Here is a 22,510-nt window from a genome sequence, read left to right on the forward strand (position 1 = left end):
CATTCTTGTGGAATTTTGAAACCAGGCTTCAGCACATAACAGCCAGCATCATCAAAAATCACTGAGAACTTTTTATCGCAGATTTGCGACACACTGAGAAGATTGTGATCAATTTGCTTCACATAATTGATCTTATCAAAGCACACGATGCCATTGGAGATACTTCCTTCTCCAGTGATGTACCCTCCTTTATCACCCGCAAAAGCAACATACCCTCCTCTAATATTTCTCACGTCATACAGGAGCCGTAAGTCGCCAGTCATGTGCCTGGATGCTCCACTATCAACAATCCAATGACTATTAATAGTTCCTCCTAGAACATCCTGCACATGTCAAATAAACACATCAGTTGAGAATGGGGACCCAAGCCTTAGTGGTCTTGGGTCGTCCCTTGGCATCACGATACGTAAGCTCTATCTCTTGATGGTTTTCAAGAACAACTGCTCCCCCTGAACTGTCACCCGACTTAGGTAACCAAGTTTGTCTGTGCCTACCAGTTTTTGAAGATTCTGGTTTAACAGGTTGTGACACACTTGGTTCCTTCTGAACTGTTTTAACTTCAGATTTTAAAGCTTTTTCAACAGTTTTTATGTTCTTACGTCGTTGTTTAGTTTCTTGTTCTTTTACAGTTCGTTTATCTTGTTTAGGTGAAACTGACCGACGTTGAGGGTGAACTGTTTCAGGTGAAGCCTTCTCAACTAACTTCTTCTTTGGAGCATTTGGGCAATTTCTGATAATGTGCCCAATTTCTCCACATTTGAAACAAGTTCTCCTTTCAACAGACTTAGGAGAACTTGATCGACTACCAGATGTTGAGGTCGTGGACCCAGAGGTACTAGCCTTTTCATCACACCCGTTTGTGTGTTGAGTGTAATTGTTATCACTGTTTCGTTTTAAGATTGTGACTTGTTTTACAAAATCTGTATTAGATTTGTTTTCAAAAGTTTCAATCTTATCAGTACCCTTGGATGACACAAACTTGACATCCTTTTCTTTCTTTTGAACTCGAGCTCTTGTTGTTTCAGGCTTTTGAGCTCGATTGATTGGTTGTTTACCTTTAGAAGCACTAGGTTGTAGAGTGGTTGAAGATTTCTGATTCCTAAACTGTTTTCTAATTTCAGATTTAGGAATTGGATCACATTGTGTTACCACAATTCCTGGTAGAGTTTTTCCCAAAAATTTGTTTGTATTGTCTTCAAAGACTTTATCAATCAAAGATTTATTTACATTTTTAATTGGAAAAACGTGATCTGAATAGATTTTACTATCTCCAACCAAGGTATACAACACATTACTGCTTTTAACAGTAGACACCGCCTTCTTTTCAACCTTGACAGGATCAATCACTTGCTCTTTAACAGATGAAGCCTCAGGAGTATCAGGATCACAAAGGATGTGATTCTCTCGTGGAATATCTACTCCTTTCATCTTGCTAAGTGATTTATCCTGATCACTTACAGCCACTTCTGATTCATCATCCGATGTCTCATAGTCCTCGATAATTGGAGGACTTTGTTTCATGGATGGTGAAGTTTCTTGTTCCTTAGGGGCTGTGTTTGAAGAACTGTCCGATTTGAACCCTAGGCCAGTAGAAAATTCCTCAAAGTTCAAAGGCACACTGGGTTCATACCGAGGCATTTCCTCTTCATCGGGCATCTTGGTATAGTTGTCCATCAAAGGGGGTGGACACGCCTTATACCCTACACCTTTCACGTTACCTTTCAGTTGTTGAACGTCTATGATGTGATCAAGCACAAATCGGGAGTTAGAATAACTATCCAATTTCTGTTTGATCGCATCATGCTTGCATTGGGCAATGGCTAATTGCTTCTTAGTTTCTTCCACAAGGTTAATGTACTCATTTATACTTACTTGTTTGTGGTAAACTACTTTGTTAACCTCGGACACATTTTTCTTCAATGTTTCTATTACAGATTTAAATTCTTTTTCATTCCGGGTTAAAGCCATGTTTGCCTCTTGGCATTTTGACAGTTCAATAACCAAATTCTGATTATGACTATGAAGCTTTTCTGATTCAAGCTTCATCTCTGCACATGATTTACAAATACTAGGAGCAGGAGGTTCAGAAGTTACCTGACTAGTAGAGGCTGAACCATTTGCCATAAAGGCAGTTTGAAAAGAAAAAGCTCCATCTTCAGAGAATAGCTTTTCCATTTCCATTGATGTATCAGCAGCCTTCCTAATCAGAATTGATTTCTGACATTTAAGCTCATCAGCTTCATTCAGTAGCTCCTGTATATCATCATCTCCTTCTTCATTCACATCAGGCTCTGAGTGATTATCCCCAGAAACAGAGCCTTCTTCATCCGAACTGCCCGAATAACCAGAACTGTCATCGCTCCCAGAAGATTCTTCTTTATGAACCTGCTCGATGACTTTAGCATACAATGCAGTTCCACTTCCTTGATCACCTTCACCAAACTGCACTGACCAGTCACATCCTTCATCAGCTTGAACAGCCAAAGCCCGATTGTGATTGGTAGCTCCAGGCTGTCCCTGATTGTTATTCACTGCCACCATCCTCCGTTCACGGTTTTCTTGTTGGGCATTCGCATTAGTCTGGTTTCTGAACGGGTTGTGATTGCCGTGTTTTGTTGGTCGAGTGCACTCACGTTTAAAGTGCCCTTTCTCGCCACAATTAAAGCACGTGACGGCATTAATATCAAACCCATACTTCGTGTTTTTCTTTCCTTCCAACGAAGTTCTTCCAGTTCTCGCCATGAAATCTTTTGCCCTTCTAACCGCACTAGCAAAAGCCCATTTAATATCCATCAACTCCATTTCTTCCTTGTCGATCTGATCATAATCTTCATTGGTCATGTTGATGTTTCCAAGCTGACCAGCTACCAAACCACAGTAAGCACTGACCATGGTGTTGATAATTTCCATATGTTCCTTAGCAACTTCAATACTAAGGTGTGAAAGATTTGAGTTGTCGACTCGGATTGTGTGATGACTTTGGGATTGAGGTTGAGGATTGCTTGTATAGTGAGCTTGCTGTTGTTGTTGTTGAGGTTGTGGTTGTGGCTGTGTTGGAACAGGAATGTAAGACCTCGGATCGAATTGAGGTTGTGGTGGAGCAGCTGTAGATTGAGGAAATGGAAAGGAACTCGTATTGGACACAAAAGCAGTTTGAAGCTTCGGTTGCTGAACAGAACTAGCTGAAGGACCAAAACCAGGCAAATACATTTCTGTATTCTGAGGAGCTGGAGCACGCCTTGCTTTCCTAATTTCTTCATCATTTTTATGTTCCAGCTTCTGAATGAACTCATAGATGTTAATCTCATCTAGAGCTTTAGTATGCTTCAACAGCTCAATAAACGAACTCCATTTTGGGGGTAGGGCGTCAGCAAACCTGTTCACCATGTCTTGTTGAGTAGCTGCCACCCCATAAGCACACATTTCACTAATCAAATGATAGAAACGTGTGGTCATATCATTCAGAGTCTCGTTTTCCAAGAACTGAAATGATTCAAATTCTTTCTTCAACAAATCATGCCTAGACTTTCGAGCAGCTGCATTGCCTTCTCCTCTAGCAACTAAGGCATCCCACAATGCTTTCGTGGTCTTGCAATATGAAAACTGATGGTAGATGTCTTTGTTGAGTGCTTGAGTAAGTATGGCATATGCCTTTTTCTCCAATTCATAAGCCTTCTTGTCATTTTCAAGCATATTGGCGTAACCTTCTGAAGTGGATGCTCTACTTTCAAGACTTTCATTGAATGCATTGACAAAACACATCCAAAGGTCGGTGCTTTGTCCTTGAACATATGTGTGAAAGCGGCCTTTCCATGACGGAAAATCGTTCATGTGGTTCAGCTTTGGTGGACGATTGTTACTGCCTGTTTCACTCTCACTAATCAGAAGATTCTGAAGACTTTGACTTTGATTGGATACCAAAGCCCATTGACACGAACTTATTGATTGTTGTTGTTTTGGAATGGCACTCGTCATATATTCAGCCATCGACATCTGTTTCAGATCTGGTTGTGGATCCGTACTCCAATCCCAAGGACTTGTGCAACTCATTGTGATCAAAAATTAACAAATAACCTACACACCACAAACTGTTAACAACAAACAGACAACAATTGAAAGATAAAAACCTGTTCGAAAGATCAAGACTAGTTCGAAGGATCAACAGTGATCGAAAGATTACTGTTGAGTTTCGAGCAAAGCCTTCGAAAGATTCTCAATGAAAGATCCTTATCTTTCGACTGATTATCACGAAAGATTCACAGTTCGAAAGATCTATATCTTTCGAATACTGATCTCGAAAGATTCACAATGAAAGATCCTTATCTTTCGAGATGTATCCTTATCTTTCGGACAACCAACTTTCGAAAAGATTCCAACTACGAAGGATAACCCTTAGACTTCGAAAGACTACTCGAAGGATGCTTATCTTTCGAGCTGCCTTTGATCGAAAGATGTCGAAGGATATCTTTCGATGTCGAAGGATATCTTTCGACAGCTCTGACACACTGACACAAAGTACGACGGGTTGGTGAAAAAGGTGATGTGTTGATGTACCAACTTTCGGCAGAAAGGATGGTTCTGCAACAACTTTTCACCAAACAATTGACTTTCAAAAATTTTTGCCAAAATAAGCAACCTTATCTTCAAGAACTGGTCACCGGAAACACACCGGAGATATAGCCGGAAAAATCAAGGTTTCACAAAAACGATTTTTATGTTACCCAAACCGACCCCGAACACTCCCGATAGGTTTAGTATGCGTTTTTATGCAGAAAACTACCAAAAACGGGTGCTAAACCAAGTGTCCAAACACACCAAGAACTTGAACAAACCGGTTTTAAACAAGGTAAAGAGCGAGGCTCTGATACCACTTGTAGGTCCCTTTTCTCGGAGGATCGAGAACAAACCTAAACCTTGTTATACTAACCCACTAGCGAGTGCGGAATCCAAGCTAGCGGGCAAACCGGAATGATGCAAGAACAAACACAAGAACACACAAAGTTCACCGATTAACACCACTGTATTAATACGTATGAAGGTTTACGGTTACAAGCACAAGATTTACAATCTGTTTGCAAACTCTCTAAAGTGTGTGTGTGTGTGTGTTTTCCAGCAGAGTTTCTCTAACTCTCCAAATGTGCATCTTACTAACACTAACACACTGCATGGGTATTTATACCCATACATAACAGGTCTGTCCGAAGGATTCGACAGATGGTCCGAAGGATCATCTGTCGATGACAATGTGTCCGAAAGATCAGCATGGACATCGAAGGATCATCCTTCGATGCCTAATGGTCGAACCATGGTCGAACCATATCTTTCGAGCACCTCGAAGGATGATGCGTATCCTTCGAGGCTATCCTTCGATTCAGATAAACATCATGTTGTCCAAGTCAAACTAGGAGGATAGTTGACTTGGTCAACTTACACACTGATTTGGAAACATCGTTTACATACAGACCGAATACAGACAAAGTACAGACACAAGTGCACCAACAATTCCTATTATTGAATCATTTATATTTAAGCGTATTAAATGTTACATGTCATGTGATCCTCTTAGTAAACATGTATGTGTTAGTGTTTAAGAAAGTGGCATGTCAAACTATATGTGTCTCATTCATGTTCAATACCCTGTTAACATGGCATGTTTTACGATCTTCGTGGGGATGGGGGTCCCATGAATTTGCGAAATGAGGGCGGCAAGTGGTGTTCCGTGTGACCCTGCTCCACGTCAGCACTCCGCAATGCCTCACCGCATGTTAATGACATACTTTTATTAAGATCGGAGAATTTTTTTTGGACACTTATATCCCCGGAAAGTAACAAAGAGATCGTATTCATAAACAACTCCAAATTAAAGTCTAAATAACATTTCATAACACAATTCAATAATATCAAACGTTTTAAAAATAAACAACAATATCCAAATTAATGTCTAAATACTTTTAGATGATAAAAAATGAAGTAAAATACTAACGTCCGAAATTGCTTACGGATACCACCTCTTCAATCCATTGTATTGATCAACAAATCAAATCATCCATATTTGATCCTGTAATGATAAGTAATAACTAATAAATAAATTTAAATGAATGAAGACAAACATAAACAAACACATAAATTGTGAACGCAAATGGACAAACACAACAAAAGTCCACGAACAAACGAAACATGTGTTCATGTCTTTCTGTTTAACTGAATGAGCAAAAGATTTAAAATTTGTTCATGGAACATGTTGAAAGAAAAAAAATATGTAGACTATAATCTAATAGATGATAAGATGACCATGTTCAAAGAAAAGTAAAATAAAACATGAAATGCACGCATTAAGGTTACCTTATGTATAGAGTGCCAAGTGCAGTCACCAATCATCATTCGTCAATCTCATCGTCGTCGTCATCGCCATCCTCATCCACGTCCTCGTACTCGTCCTCGTCATCGTCATCGTCAACAGATACTTCCCAAGAGCTAAATTGAAAAAAATAGATTTCACGAACTTTTGTTAGCTATACTAATTGAAACAAAATTTAGTTTGCTAGCAAATCGCATGCATAAAGAAACAAATAGTGAAGTTTTGTATGTGTAATTTTTATATATATTTCTAAAATTTTATATGGAACTTAGCAAAGGTCATTGTATTGTTTGAAATTTTCTTCCATTGTAATGATATTTAAGAAAATAATAAAAGAGTTAATTACTGTTTTCATCCCTGTGGTTTGTCTAAAATCACTATTTCAGTCCATTAGTTTAAAAATTGCGATTTCACCCTGTGGTTTCCCTTTCGTAACCATTTCAGTCTACCCCGTAATCATTTCAGTCCTTGTACTTAACAGACCACATGGACTGAAATGGTTACGAAAGTGAAACCACAAGGACTGAAATGGTTACAAAAGTGAAACCACAGGGACTTAAATCACAATTTTTAAACTAATGGACTGAAATAGTGATTTTAGACAAACCACAGGGACGAAAACAGTAATTAACTCATAATAAAAAAACACTTAAATTTTTTTAAAAAAATTTCTTCCACTGTAATGATATTTAAGAAAATAATAAGAAAACACTGAAATCAAAAGCAACGTCCAAGCAAAATCAAATACTTTATTATTTGTTTTCTAAATAAGAAAATTTCACTATTGTTTTTTTTAAAGAACGTGAGACTTATGTAGTAAAAATGTTAGAAAATAAAAAGAATAAAGGAGATAAATCTTACGTTGGACCATAAATAATTAGTTCGGGAATGTGAGAAATTTTAGGCCAATCTTCACCCTTGTCTCTTTTACACCTTTTACTTAGATGTTCACAACTTCTTATCTCAAGTCTCTTTAGATCCTTGAAACTCTCAATCTCATCCGGTAGAGAAAGTAATCCATCACAATCTTCAATTTTCATCTTTTTGATTCTTGGAAGGTTACACGGTAAAGAAATTAACTTCTCACACTTTCTTAATTCTAAATCCTCCAGTTTTGGAAGATTATCTGGTAAAGAAATCAATTCCCCACACCACATGATCTTTAATCTTTGTAAACAAATAAACATATCGGTGTTATCTATTGACATGTTTATATCATCATCTTGAAAATACTTCAAAGATTCCATCGCCCACAACTCAATAACCCTAAGACTGGGGAGTCTCCCAAGTGGTGGAATATGCTCACAGTTCTCACATCGAAAGAAATGAATTTCAACCAAATTCCTTAAATTGTCCATCCAACTTGGAGAAATGGTCTTTCCCATGTAATCATACATTTTCAATATCTCTAAAGATGGATTTGGCTCTAATCCCTCAAGAACCTCTTCGAAATCTGGAAACATTGCTGGTGTATATAATTCTTCTGTATCACTGTCGACCAAATCACATTCTGACCACTTTAACACCAAAATCGACAGATTCTTTTTGCATTTGAGATTGGCACTCTTGGCCTCACTTAAACCTCCAACATTCTTAAGTCCTTCTATCTTCAACTTCCCCTCAAGAAGATTTAAACCCCCCAATTCACTTATTTTGACCCCTCTCTCCTTACCAACGGGAAACCATGGAAGCATTCGAAGACTAGTTAGTTTCCCGATTCCAAACGGCAAACATCGGAGTGAATCACAATCATTGATGTCCAAACGTTGAAGGCTAATCATGTCTTGTAGGGCGTCAGGTAAAACTTCTATTCCCGAGCCTAGTAAGGTCAAGTATTTCAGATCTCTGAGCTTGCAAATCGATTCAGGCAACTTACACAATCTCCGACAATAACATAAGATCAACACTTGCAAGTTTTGGAGATACATAATCGAATCAGGTAAAACTTCTATATCTGAATTTGATAAATTCAAATATCTCAGATGTTTGAGTTTACAAATTGATTCTGATAATGTCCTTAACTTGGTAAGAGCCAGGTGTAATACCCTTACATACACATGGTTGAAAAGTTGAGTAATGCAACCTTCATCCCCCTCCCCGAACATGAATATTGACCTTAATGATGTTAACTTTCCAAAATCCTCAGATGATTAACTTTTCATCCGGACATGACGAGCTCAAATGAAGCACCTCATCTGGGATTTTAACCTCGTTACAAGCAGGCTCTATAACTAAACAATCATGTTTCATTACATGCCGTGCCATGTCATGCACTAGATCATGCATTTTACATCTACCCTCCTCAACCTGGAAGAGGGATTTCCAAATCAAACAATTAAAAATTTCTTCCCCTATCACATACAAGTTGTCTGTTTCTTCTCTGGAGGGAATGAAACCGTTCGCTACCCACAACAAGATCAGTTCATCTTTTTTTAGTTCATGGCCTTTAGGAAACAAACAAAAATAAGAAAAACATCTCTTTAAATGTGAAGCCAAGTTATCATAACTTAACTTTAAAGCAGGCAAGACATTATTTTCTTGTAAGTTCCATATGTTACTGTCTTTCACACGTTGCCAGTCGTTGCTACTACTTTTTGACCACATTAAGCTGCCCAATGTCTTCACCGCCAAAGGCAGCCCCTTACATTTCACAACTATTTCCCTTCCAATAGGCTCTAGCTTACGTACGTCATCCCCCACTCTTCCTTGTGCAAATGCATGCTTCTTAAATAATAACCATGAGTTCTCTTCTGATAAACATCCCAATTGATGTCGTAGCTCGCCAACCTTAGCCATCATTCGACAAGTTCTCTCTGACCGTGTTGTCATCACAACAATACTTCCTTCTGCCCCACAACTTAATGTTCCACTTAATCTTTCCCACTTTTCCTTTTCGTTCTCTTCAGCCCAAACGTCATCTAGTACAATTAAAAATTTCTTTTCCCTTAACTTGCTTTGAAGGGATTCTTGCAATACATCTAGATGTGTAAGTGTACACTCACTTTTATCTATGGATGTGATGATTCCTTTTATTATCTCTTTAACTTGGAAGTTTTCAGAGACATACACCCAACATCGTAAGTTGAAATATTGATTAACACTCGTTTGGTTATAGACTAACTGAGCTAGAGTAGTCTTTCCTAGACCTCCCATACCCCATATACCATACACCCGAATTTCACCATTCTCACATTTTCCTATATCTTTGTTGCATATCGTTCTTATAACCATCTCCACCTCTTCATCTCTTCCTAAAATTTTTGAAGAATCAAGTATAAGCGAGCTAGTTTCCCTATTAGGCATCTCACCTTCAACTCCCACATCTACATGACTTGTGTCACTAGAGGTCAAGTTTAACTCAAATCTCCTGGATGCTATGTCATCCAGTTTCGTTCTTATGGCTTTAACTTTGTGAGCAGCCCTGACACGAAACTTAAATTTGGAGAATGAGGCTCTTACCTTGTATTTGATGCCTATTTTGATTCCTCTTTCGATGTCTATCTCTTTGTGTAGACTTCGTAGCAAAGCTTCAGTTGAGATATCATCCAGCACATTTTCTACCTTGAACGATGCAGATCTAAGACGCTGAAGCCATAACTCTACAGCCTTTTCCTTGATGTGTTTCTCTTCTGCATCTTCAAGAACAGCCTGGATCTCCTCAAAATCTTTCTTCAGACGCAAAATATCGCCCTTGAACCCCCGAAATAGAGCAAACTCTTTGATGAGTTCAGAAGTGAGTCTCCCTATCACATCCTTGACAAGAGCCGAAACAGCTGCATCTCCCATGATTAATACTTCAGAATATTAGAATCAGAGAAAGATCTATGATGATCCAATAAGTTAAAGCTTGAAAAGCAAAGCAAGAAAGTGAAGAAAAAGTGAATGCAATTCAATAACTGTAGTTCATATAATTGATAGCTTTTTATAAAGACATGCCAACCCACAATTATACACTATTATATTATAAAAGAAGAGAACTTATAGGTTCTTTTTTTCCCACTAAAGCCATTCGACAGTTGTTGAATCCATTGGTCCACTTTGCATACCATTAACTATTTCCCCTACATTAATTTGTAAAATAGTTGTGTAAGTTACTTTTACTATTCAATTTTGTATAAATTTGTATGCTTACAGTACTTTCACTCATTGCATAACCTACACTTATTTATCTAAATTTCCCTTTATACATTCATTGCACAACCTCCTTTTAGGTGAGTTTTGGTAATGTTTTGACTTAAATTTCTTTACTATTATAATGTTTTACGTTTTGGTCTAAATTTGACGAGTTAATATTTTGCAACGCACGTGTCTGGTTCAACGTTTTTACGTCTATTTTTTTGTTTGGTTTCACAGTCCCGCACAACGCACGGGTACTAAAAACTAGTTTGTTATTATTTTCCTTTGTTTTATTATGCTGCAATTATAGGTGATAAAAGAATATTATATCACAAATCAGATAATGGTCCCTTGGTCCACTATGGATACCTGATTCCATTATCACATTTTCATTATTACACTTTTAACACCTACCACACCATCACACTCCATTACACCGCAACAATCATTAACCCACACCTAATCATAGCCCTTAAATCAAATTTCACGACCGTGATATACATCATGGTATTTCTCTTCACCATCGTGAAATGCCCACTTGCGGCGGTCTTTCGTATTTCTCTTCACCATCGTGAAATGCCCACTTGCGGCAGTGTTTCACTTTCACATTCATCACACCCGTGATGGGGGGTTTCACGGGGTTGCCCCGACCACCCTTAGAAAAAACCATACGTATCTTAATAGCCATGATTGCTCTTTACAGAACGTATTTTATAGTAATGTAGATAAATAAAAATAAATAAAATTTATGGTATGTTGTGTGTTCAATTAACAGTTTGGAAGAAAGAAAACTTATGGTGATCAACATTTCATTTGTAACCAAATAACTGAATCAAACTAGAGCTGAACTTTGAAATCTGCATTCAGTTTTTGGTTCGGGTTTGACCCAACCTAGGTCATCTTCTATTTCACGAAATATAGTTATGGGGTGTTCATGGTTCGGGTTTGACCCAAACCGCTAACTGCGATTTCATGGAACACAAAACCAAATCGGCCAGCCCAGCCGAATTGGCAGTTTAACGGTTCTGTTTTGACAACGTAAACCCATTTTTTCTTATAAAAATCATGAACTTGTATTAAAAACTTTTAACATGATAAAAGATGGTTAACGTTTAAAATACATATACTTAACGTAACTCCATCATCGTCATCATCATACTCGGTAAATCCCACCAATAGCAAAGCTAAGGTAGGGTCTGAGGAGGTTAAGATGTAGACAGCCTTACCTCTACCCGTTAGGAATAGAGAGACTGCTTCCAGTGAGACCCCCGGCTCGATAGTAGTTTTGCATCAAGCCTTGGACATAAGGCACATAACACTCAACAATTAAGACAAAGGCCGATTAGTGCATGTACTCCCTTGTATTTCGGCTATCAACGCCACCACATGATGCATGATTAACCCCTTTTTTAACGTTATTTTCTCAAAATTGGTAAGATAACGTTAAAATTAGTGCACTTTCACTTTTGCCCCCCGAGCGCCCACACATATATACATTATATGCGCATACCGCCAGCGGGGCGTTTATATACTTAACGTTACTACGTATTTCAAAAACTAAAAAAATACAAATAATAAAGGTTAAACTGCCAGTGGTTGCATGGCCCGTTCCAAATTCCAAACCGGACCAAATCGTTAAACCACCATGGCCGATTCGGTTTCATGGCTGCTCGGACCGAATCGTTAATCTGCCAAACCACCAAAACCAAACTGTGAACTACACCTTTCGGATCTCAAACCAGCCAAACTAGTTGACTTGTTTTGGGTTGGGAATGACAGCCGGTTTCAACGGTATATTGTTGCCTGAAGTATAATAGATATAACACCAGATCCATTATATTATCCCTTTAGTTAATGCAAAATGCAACTTTGGCAACACAAATAACTAATTAAACGCCACACATTGTACTGATGTAGCCTAAGATGACTTGTACTTTGTACAATATAAGTTGTTCTTTTTGAAATTATTGAATTCAGACTAAAATGTCGATACACGCAGATAAACAAATAATTGATCTGCATGGCAAGCAAGAAGATCCTTTCTGGACAAAAACTCTATGACTGAAAACTATTAGACGGAATTTCATATTAAGCTAGATCGTATTATTATTATAAGGCCATGTTAGATATATATCATAGGTTATGCTGTTACTATTATTATTATTATTATTAGCCTAAGTTAGGGGTAGTTATTAATCATTCTCTGATGTATATATAGAACCGAATATGTATCATTTGTTTTTACCAATTCATTCAAGAACAATAAGAAACTTTCGGCCTCTCTCTCAATAGATTCATTCCAATATAGTGGTATCAGAGCCACCGATCCGAAACCAGATATCAATATCAACGATACATAATCCATACAATCACATCAAATGACGACAAACGTGGCATCTAATGGTGGAATTCAAACCCAGACTCCAAAATTACTGGGACAAAATTACTACCATTGGCACATACAGATGAAGGTTTTACTAGAATCACAAGACTTGTGGACGATTGTAGAGGAAGGATATACAGAAATTGCGACAGGGGCACCAGAAAATGAACAGAATATTTACAAAGAAAAGATGAAAAGGGACAAGAAAGCACTGCATATCATATTCCAGGCAGTGAACGAGACGGTGTTTGAACGTATAGCGACATGTAGAACATCAAAAGACGCGTGGGAAGTATTACACAAAGCCTACAGGGGCGAAAATCGGGTTAAAACGGTAAGACTTCAAACCCTAAGATGTGAATTTGACAGTTTACGAATGAAGGAAACTGAAACCGTAGAAGATTATGTTAACCGAATTACAATAATAGTAAATCAGTTACGTATGAATGATGAACGATTAGAAGAACAACGCGTTGTTGAAAAGATTCTAAGAAGTCTGACTAGGAAATATGAATCGGTTGTGGTAGCGATTGAAGAGTCGAAGGATTTAAATACAATTTCCACCGAAGAATTGTTAGGTATCCTTCAATCGCATGAATTAAGATTACGGCAATATGACGATAATACATCGGTGGAACAGGCTTTCCAAGTCCATAGTAACGGATATGATAAATCTAGATTTTCTAGATTTGATAACTCCGAAAGGGGACGAGGGAAAGGTAAGGGTAAATTCAACAGAATGATCAGGTGTTATAATTGCCAAAGGTTAGGGCACACGGCAAGATTCTGTAATAAGCGTGAAGAAGGAGAACGGTCAAACAATGTACTGATGCATAAAGATGACACTGAAGATGAAACCGAAGACACGATGTTTATGATCTTTAATACGGAAGAAGTTGTCAAGAACGACTGTTGGTATCTTGATAGTGGTTGTAGTAACCATATGACGGGCAACAAAGATTTATTTATAAATCTAAATGATTCACAAAGACGTGAAGTCCGGACCGGCGATGACAAAAGGTTGGAAGTTCTCGGATGTGGTGATGTAAATGTTAAGATTAAAGGTTATGAGAAGCGAATCCCAAATGTATTCTATGTAGCAGGTCTTAAACACAATCTCTTAAGTGTTGGACAACTAGTACAAAAAGGCTATGATGTATGTTTCAATGACAAAGGATGTGTGATTCATGACTCGTCCGGACGTTGTATCGGTGTGGTGAAGATGACCGGAAACAAAATGTATCCATTAAATCTGAATCATGATGTGGTACCAAGAGTATGCAATATGACTACTCAAGACAACTCGACATTATGGCATAGAAGATATGGCCACTTAAACCTTGAAACTTTACACGATATGGGGAAGAATGGAATAGTTAATGGGCTGCCGAAGATTAACAAATCTGAACATGTATGTGAGGGATGTGTTTTCGGCAAACATGCTAGAAAACCATTCTCCAAGAAGGCTAAATGGCGAGCAAGTGAACCACTACAATTGGTTCACTCGGATATATGTGGACCTATGAACACACCATCGATTGGAGGCTGCAAGTACTTTATTACGTTTATAGATGATTTCTCAAGAAAGACTTGGGTATATTTTCTAAAACTCAAATCTGATGCATTACGTTACTTTAAGAATTTCAAACAACAAGTAGAAAATCAGATAGAACGCAAGATAAAGGGCATAAGAACAGATAGAGGAGGAGAATACTGCGGACATGAATTTCAAAATTTTCTTAAGAATAATGGAATACATCATCAACTTACGACAAGTTACACACCCCAGCAAAATGGAGTAGCCGAAAGAAAGAATAGAACTTTAATGGAATTAAGCAGGAGCATGTTAAAAATGAAAGAGCTACCGAATACCTATTGGGCCGAAGCAGTGGCCTGTGCCACCTACTTGTTAAATCGGGCGACCACCAAGAGTGTGCCAAACTTGACTCCACAAGAAGCGTGGAGTGGGAAAAAACCTAATGTAGATCATCTACGGGTATTTGGCTGCATTGCATATGTGCATATCCCCAAGCAAAATCGCTCCAAGTTAGACGATAAAACTGAGCGGGCTATCTTTGTTGGGTATAGTGAACACAGCAAGGGATACAAGTTATTCAACCCAATAACACACAAGATGATAATAAGTAGAGATGTGATTTTCAGCGAAAATCAACATTGGGCGACAAATAAAGAAAATGATAGTGGGCTTCGGATAGAAATAAGTAACACAAGTGGAGATGACGATGATGCAGCTGTAGCTGTAGATGATCAAATCGATCTACCAACACCAAATGATGAAGATAATGTTCAACATACTAACATAGAAGTTGAAATACCGGGGAGTTACAATGAAAGTCCGACAGATGTTGAAGAAACAGGAAATAATGAAAATAATGGTTCTTCATCAGACTCTGAGAATGAAGTTATTAGAACAAAACCGATAACTCAAGTATATCACGATACAACAGAATTAACTGAAGCACAAGTAAGAGAACTCTACAGGAAAGATCAAGGGAATACAAGCGGAGTAGTGAATTTTGTGTTATATGCAGATACGGATCCAACAACCTATGTTGAAGCAAGCAAAGAAACAATATGGCAAGATGCCATGGATAGAGAAATGGAATCAATTATAAAGAATGACACATGGGAATTAGTGGATCCACCTTTGAACCAAACACCAATTGGCGTCAAATGGATATATAAAACTAAGTATGATGAACATGGACAGATTAGCAAACACAAAGCAAGGTTGGTCGTGAAAGGTTACAATCAGAAATACGGAATAGACTATCAAGATGTCTTTGCACCAGTCATCAGGTTTGATACAGTTCGACTTGTTTTAGCATTAGCAGCACACCACGGATGGCATTTACATCAAATGGACGTAAAAACAGCCTTCTTAAATGGATATTTAAAAGAACAGGTGTTTATCGAACAACCGGAAGGATATGTGGTAAAGGGTAAGGAAAGAAAGGTGTGTAAGTTAAAAAAGGCTTTATATGGTTTAAAACAAGCTCCGAGAGCATGGTATAGCAGAATAGAAGGATACTTTGCCACTCATGGATTCAAAAGGTGCATTTATGAACACACTCTATTCACCAAAATGTCAAAAGAGGAAAAGATAATCATTTGCCTATATGTAGATGATCTTATTATTGCAAGTGATTCATTATCTAGCATCGAATCCTTTAAGGAATTAATGAAAAAGGAGTTTGAAATGACTGATATGGGAATCCTACACTACTTTCTGGGAATGGAAGTTTCGTTCGATAATGGGAATATCATTCTAACCCAACAACAATATGCAAAGAGCCTACTAAGTAAATTCAACATGATGAACTGCTCAGGAATTTCAACTCCCATGGAATATGGTTTACGTTTGACAAAACAAGATCCAGATGACGAAGTAGAACCTAATTTATACAGGAGATTGGTTGGGAGTCTTATGTACTTAACCAATACTAGACCGGATATAATGTTTGCAGTAAATAAGATAAGTCAATTCATGGAACAACCAAAGCGAAGTCACTGGGAAGCTGGGAAAAGAATACTTAGATATATAAAGGGAACACTAGATCAAGGATTAGTGTATTCAAAGGGAGGCAAAGGAAAGCTAATCGGTTACAGCGACAGCGATTATGCAGGGAATATCGACGACAGTAAAAGCACATCCGGGTATGTATTTCAACTGGGAACAGGAACAATAGCATGGCAATCGAAAAAACAAAAGGTTGTGGCGTTATCATCAACAGAAGCAGAGTATATTGCTCTCTCCTTAGCTGGCTGTCAAGCACTCTGGCTCAAAGGGATCCTAAACGAGCTGCATGAAGAAGTAAATGGTCCTGTGATCATCCATTGTGATAATAAATCCACAATATGTTTAGCCAAAGATTCTATGTTTCATGGGAAAAGTAAACATATGTAGGTCCCTTTTTCGCGGAGGATGACGAACCTAAACCTTGTTATACAAACCTACTAGCAAGTGCGGAATCCAAGCTAGCAAGCAAACCGAGTTAGTAGCAAGTAGAGAAACAAACACACAAAGATTCACCGATTAACACTAGTCGTATTAATGCAATGAGGGTTTCGGTTACAAGCTCAATGTTTACAGAAGTGTTCTATAAACTCTCTAAGTGTGTGAGTGAGTTCTGGGCAGAATGCTCTCTAAGCTTCTATCTCTCGGGTGTGTGAAAATGGCAGAACTCAGAACTGCAGAACTGACTCACACTCAACACATGCATGGGTATATATACCCAGCTCAGCATGTCTGGTCGAAGGATTCGACAGATGGTCCGAAGGATCATCTGTCGACCACATGTTACACGAAAGATCAGCATGGACCTCGAAGGATCATCCTTCGAGGTCTAATGGTCGAACCATGGTCGAACCATATCTTTCGATCACCTCGAAGGATCAGGTGTATCCTTCGAGGCTATCCTTCGATCTGAACATCTTTCAAATGTTGTCCAAGTCAAACCGGAGGATGGTTGACTTGGTCAACTTACAATACAAATCAGGACATCGTTTATATCAGACCGAATACAGACAAAGTACAGACACAAGTGCACCAACAAACTCCCCCTTGGCTGTAGCTTTGTCTTTGATCTCTAATCTTTGTCTTGTTCTTCTAAAAGTGTAGACTCGTCTTGAACTTCGACGGTCTTTGGTCTTCAAGTCTTCAAGACTCTGATGTCCTATCATGTCTTCAATGTCGGAGGGTCTTCAAAGTCTTCACGTCTTGAAAGTAGAAAGTGTATCAACAAACTACCCGTATCATGTAGGAAGTGTGTTGACAAACTCCCCCTTAACATAAGCTCCCCCTTGAGTTATGCTCGTGAAAAGACTTTATCTTTATGAAGTGAGATCCTTGTGGTGATGATGATGGCCAGCGGCGACTCGATCACCTTCATTCATTGAGTGCCTTCGTGTCTTCATTCCAAAGCTCGTCATCGACCATGTTCTCCTAGCCTTTAGAATCTGCACATGCAAGAAATCTAAACGCGTAATGAGAACAACTGCTTGGAATATAGTTAGCATAAACAAAAGACACACGTATGACCATGTCACAATCAAACACCGTCCGACAGTTTGAAAGTTTAATAAATTTGCCAATTTTAGCCTTTTAACTTTCAAACATGCAAATTTCGACCGTTTATGAAGATTTAGTCAGTTCGGTTTTCAGTCAGGTTTCAGGTAGCGAAGACTTGAGCTCCAACATCGTACGATCGAAAATAAAGCAGAAATAAAATTTTTTTTGGCTTTTATAAAGTTTATATTAAAACAAGCCTAAAATCTTTTTGGTATTTTTGAAATTAAAAGACAACAATTTAAAATCCTTTGAGTGTTATCAAACGACATCACCGCTAATGTCGTGCTGATATGCACCAAACGACGAAACTGTTTAAAAGAAATAATAACAGTTAAGCAGTAAATAAATATATACAGACATTCTTTTTGTGAGTTTCGAGGGTAAGAGAATCATATCAGTGTACGGTCATGCCAAAACACTCTTGTTGTTTAGTTAGTTAACATTAAGATAAGCATCCTATAACAATTATCGGTATTGTTGTCCACTTAAGCTCAACTTATCAGATGTAATCATGTTTAGAGGATACGTTAATGTATGATTTATACTTACCGACCGGTGTTCATCCACATCACGACACATTCCCGTATCAAGGTATGCACGAGAGTTCATCTTACCAGTGAGTATACCGATTATCATCTGTTTGACCGTATAAATTGTGAGATACTCACTTATTTTGATTTGAAAACAAGTCCTATGTGATATAATCACTTATTGATGAGGAACTTGATTTTCGTATGCATGAGGGCACAGGTGCAAGTCCGTGAACAGGTCAGTACTTCCGTACAGCAGAGAGACGAACTTGACACCCGGAAAAATGTGATATTTTATCACTTATTTGATATGGACATGTGATTGTTTATCACTTATTGAGGTCGAATGCAGTATGAATATGTACACGTATGTATAGTATCATGGAAGATCTAGACTTGCGTCCCCGTTATTTTTCGGTAAAAGATACAACCATGATACCCAGATGATAAGCAGCATAAAGACCGAATATCTCAGAACCTCGGCAATCTATCAAACGAAATTTCGGTACTAAGACCATATGCCAATGAATGGTTCCCACCTGATCTTCAGTCGATTAAGATTTATATCACCCTGCACACTTTAAAATGATTGTGAGCCTACCGATACATCTTATATAGAGCTGCTTATCGTTTTGCATTTAAGGTTTAAAGAGGTTTGGATAGACCACTGATGTACTATCATTTTCTCTTTTGCTCGCCAGGAAACTCATTTTTGTTTTTCTATTGTTTTTGTGTTTTTGAAATTTTTCGATGTTTTTGTATTTTCCGATTTTTGGATTTACTCCCCCTAAAATCAATAAACTAAGACAAATTTAAAAGACACAAAGATATTTTCAAAAATGATTTTCCGATGTTGGTTTACTCTTGTGCTTGACCTTAATGCCGTTTACCAAAATTAAGTTTTATCCGAAAAGATTTAACAAATTTTGGAAAAATGAGTTGGCATGTCGGTAAGCGGTGCGGACCTTGACAACATTGATGAGTTTCATATTGAAACAATCACGTGTGAGGTGATATCCGAGATCAACGTGTCAGGTCAAAGAGTGCTGTACGAGATAATAACAATTCACAAAGCAGCTAAAATATCGACAAGTATAGGAGAGATTAAGAATTTAAAGGCGTATCCTGCAACTGTTCCGTGCATTGCAAGGAATCTAAGCACTCTCCCAACTGGATATCCACCCGGTGTGGACTTCAAGGTCGAATTTGCAACTGCTGAGAAGTCTCTTGACAGCAATAAGCTCATAAACTTCCGGGTCCGGCTGGTCTTCCACATTTCACCAGCGAAGGTCTTTGACTTTCTCTTTCAGAAATGGTGTGCGGATGTTCAATCCACGCCAAGGCATCGGCACACATTTCACTTCATTCGTTCCTGAGGACCCGATCAAAACCAGAATGACCAAATTTTCGGCACGTTCTTCATTTGGTCGACTTTGCATCTTCATTCAGCCACATTTTCTTTTTCTTTTCTCTCTCACCATCAAAGGCAACAATTTCTTCTGTCGCCTATCTTGTGCAAGGACATTCCACTATCAACAATCCTAAGACTATCAATAGTTCCTCCTGGAACTTCCTGCACACTCACTCAGAGATTAGTTGGAGAGAGGGACCCAAGCCATTGTGGTCTTGGGTCTTCCATTTTCATCAATGACAATAACTTCTTGTCTTTGATGGTTTGTAAATTGTGATGGTCCCCCTGATTCAGTAACCGATTTAGGTTTCCATGACTGTTTTGTTTTATCAGTGTCATTCTTTAAAATTTTAACTTCATTACAGTTTGAAGTTTTTGAATTTGTTGATTTTACAGAAACAGATTGTTTTTGAACCACATCGGTTTTAATTGCTTTTTCAATCCTTTTGACCTGTTGGCGTTTCTGTTTCTTCTCCCTTTCTTTTACAAGTCGGGGATCTTGTTTTGTGAAAACAGATGGCTTACGGTCAGTCTTGCCACGGGGATCATCAACCTTTCCTTTTTGCTTATGAAGATAAGGGCAATTTCGAATTATATGCCCAATGGTTCCACACTCAAAACATGATCTTCGTTCAACATACCTCGAAGAATCATGTGTTCTCTTAGCCGATGATGTTGAACTTTGTGAACCCGAGGTACTAGGCTGTGAACTGTTTTGTTCATTTCTTTTCAAAACAGTAGCTTTCTTGACAAAATCTAAGTTAGATTTATTTTCAAACGTTTCAATTTTGTCTGTTCCCGTCGATTTCACAAATTTAACATTTTTCTTCTTCTTTTGATTCGGCTTCTTCTGGACTTGAGCCGGTGCCTTTGCTTTGGGCTTGGTGTGATTTTGCTGTTTTGGCATTGCTGGTAATTTCTTGTTGCCAAATTGTTTTCGAACTTCAGCCTTTGGGATTGGAGGACACTGTGTAACTGTAACATGTGGTCCTTTCTTCCCCAAAAACTTACTTGTCGAATTTTCAAAGACTTTATCGATTAAGGATTGATTAACATTCTTAATAGGAAAATCTTTGTCTGAGTAAATTTTATCATCACCAACCAAAGTGTACAGCAAGGTCACACTCTCCGACTCCTTCTCAGACGAGGACTCAGTTGCAACAGTCTTAGCGGGTGTGGCAGGGGGATCACATAGAATGTGATTCTCAAGAGGTATGTCCTCATTTTTGACTACCGCATCAGACTTTGCTGGAGCAGCATCATCAGATTCATCATCTGAAGAATCAGCATCCTCAACCTCAACTGGAGGATCCTGTTTCTGTTTAGCAGTTACAGATGTATCTGCTGACACATCCGAATCTGAGGATACTTCTTTCTGGTATCCGAGTCCTGCTGCAAACTCCTTCACATCAAGAGGAACAGATGGTTCGAAGAACACTCTATCCTCCTCATCAGGCATGGCATCATAATTGTGTCTGACTGGTGGTGGACATTTTTTGTATCCTATGCATGTGACATCCCGTTTTTCTTTCTGAACGTCAATGATGTGATCTAACACATAGCTAGAACTCAAATAACTGTCTAGCTTGAGTTGGATCGCATCACTTTCGGTTTTCACACAAGCCATCTCTTTTTGCATACTCTCAAGGCGAGATATATACAAATTAATATCAGTTTGTTTTCTTGAAACCATTTTAGTCAGTTCAGTTTTATCCTTCTTTAATGTTTCAATTACTGACTTAAATTCTTTTTCATGGTTTTCATAAAACATGTTGGCTTCTGTGCATTTAGAGAGATCCACAGTCAACTTCTGATTGTGGAGAAAGGTCACATCATATTTTTCTTGCAAAGCGTCATGCTTACTTTGCAAGTCACTCAAATTCTCATTCACAGTAGTATGTTTGTCTTGCAAGTCAAACAAACTAGCTTGTAAAGCATCATGTTTGCCTTGCAACTCAGACATACTTTTCTCAAGATCAGCACATCTAGCATGCAACCTAGCACATTCATCACAATTAACAGCAGTGGGTTCATCGACACATACCTGACTTGATGAACCGTCGACATTAGCCATAAAGGCTGAATGGAGAGAAGACGAAGAGTAAGCAGCTTGATCCACCAGAATAGATCTTCTTTGAGTTTCTGCTACAGCTTCCCCCAAGAGTTCATCAATGTCAATATCATCTGAAACATTAGATGTCTCACCCACATGATCATCACCAGAGTTGGATGATTCTTCATCAACACTCCTGCTGTATCCAGAGGAGTCTTCATCTTCAGACGATTCATCACCACTGGCAGAAGATTCTCCACCATTGGTGTGAACCAGCTCCTTCACAATCTGAGCAAAACATGCTGTTCCATCAGGAGCATCACCACCCAACTGGATTGACCAGTCACAACCTTCATCCACCTGAACTGCAAGTGCTCGGTTGGTTTGGTTGTTGACAGGCACCAATGTACGATCATTGTTTCTGTTCTGCTGGTTGCCTTGGTTCCTGAAGGGGTTTTGATTCCCGTGCTGGGCTGGCTTTGTACATTCCCGTTTAAAGTGGCCCCGTTCACCACAGTTGAAGCATTTAACGGCCTGCTTATCGAACCCATACTTGGTATCTCGCTT

At 38.5% G+C, this 22,510-nt stretch overlaps 2 protein-coding genes across 2 annotated transcripts; both read right to left on the minus strand.

Annotated features, from left to right (window-relative positions):
* Positions 1-6,377: 6,377 nt before the first annotated feature.
* On the minus strand, positions 6,378-8,463 carry LOC110883330 (disease resistance protein RGA2-like). Its single transcript, XM_022131119.1, has 2 exons — positions 7,220-8,463; positions 6,378-6,474 (listed from the first exon to the last, which is right to left on the minus strand). The coding sequence occupies exons 1-2, from the start codon at positions 8,461-8,463 to the stop codon at positions 6,378-6,380; spliced, it is 1,341 nt and encodes a 446-aa protein (XP_021986811.1).
* On the minus strand, positions 8,397-10,175 carry LOC110886615 (putative disease resistance protein RGA3). The gene has a single exon (XM_022134430.2). The coding sequence runs from the start codon at positions 10,142-10,144 to the stop codon at positions 8,501-8,503; it is 1,644 nt and encodes a 547-aa protein (XP_021990122.1). The 5' UTR covers positions 10,145-10,175; the 3' UTR covers positions 8,397-8,500.
* Positions 10,176-22,510: the final 12,335 nt, after the last annotated feature.

Source organism: Helianthus annuus, chromosome 1 (assembly GCF_002127325.2).
Source record: "Helianthus annuus cultivar XRQ/B chromosome 1, HanXRQr2.0-SUNRISE, whole genome shotgun sequence".
Classification (NCBI taxonomy): Eukaryota; Viridiplantae; Streptophyta; class Magnoliopsida; order Asterales; family Asteraceae; genus Helianthus; species Helianthus annuus.

Bases quoted from the DNA above. Each gene is read 5' to 3' on its own strand.
- LOC110883330 (XM_022131119.1), bottom strand. From the start codon at position 8,463: ATGTTCGGGGAGGGGGATGAAGGTTGCATTACTCAACTTTTCAACCAT. The intron at 6,475-7,219 runs GTAAGATTTATC...TTTTCAATTTAG, and splicing joins CTAATTATTTATGGTCCAAC to CTCTTGGGAAGTATCTGTTG.
- LOC110886615 (XM_022134430.2), bottom strand. From the start codon at position 10,144: ATGGGAGATGCAGCTGTTTCGGCTCTTGTCAAGGATGTGATAGGGAGA.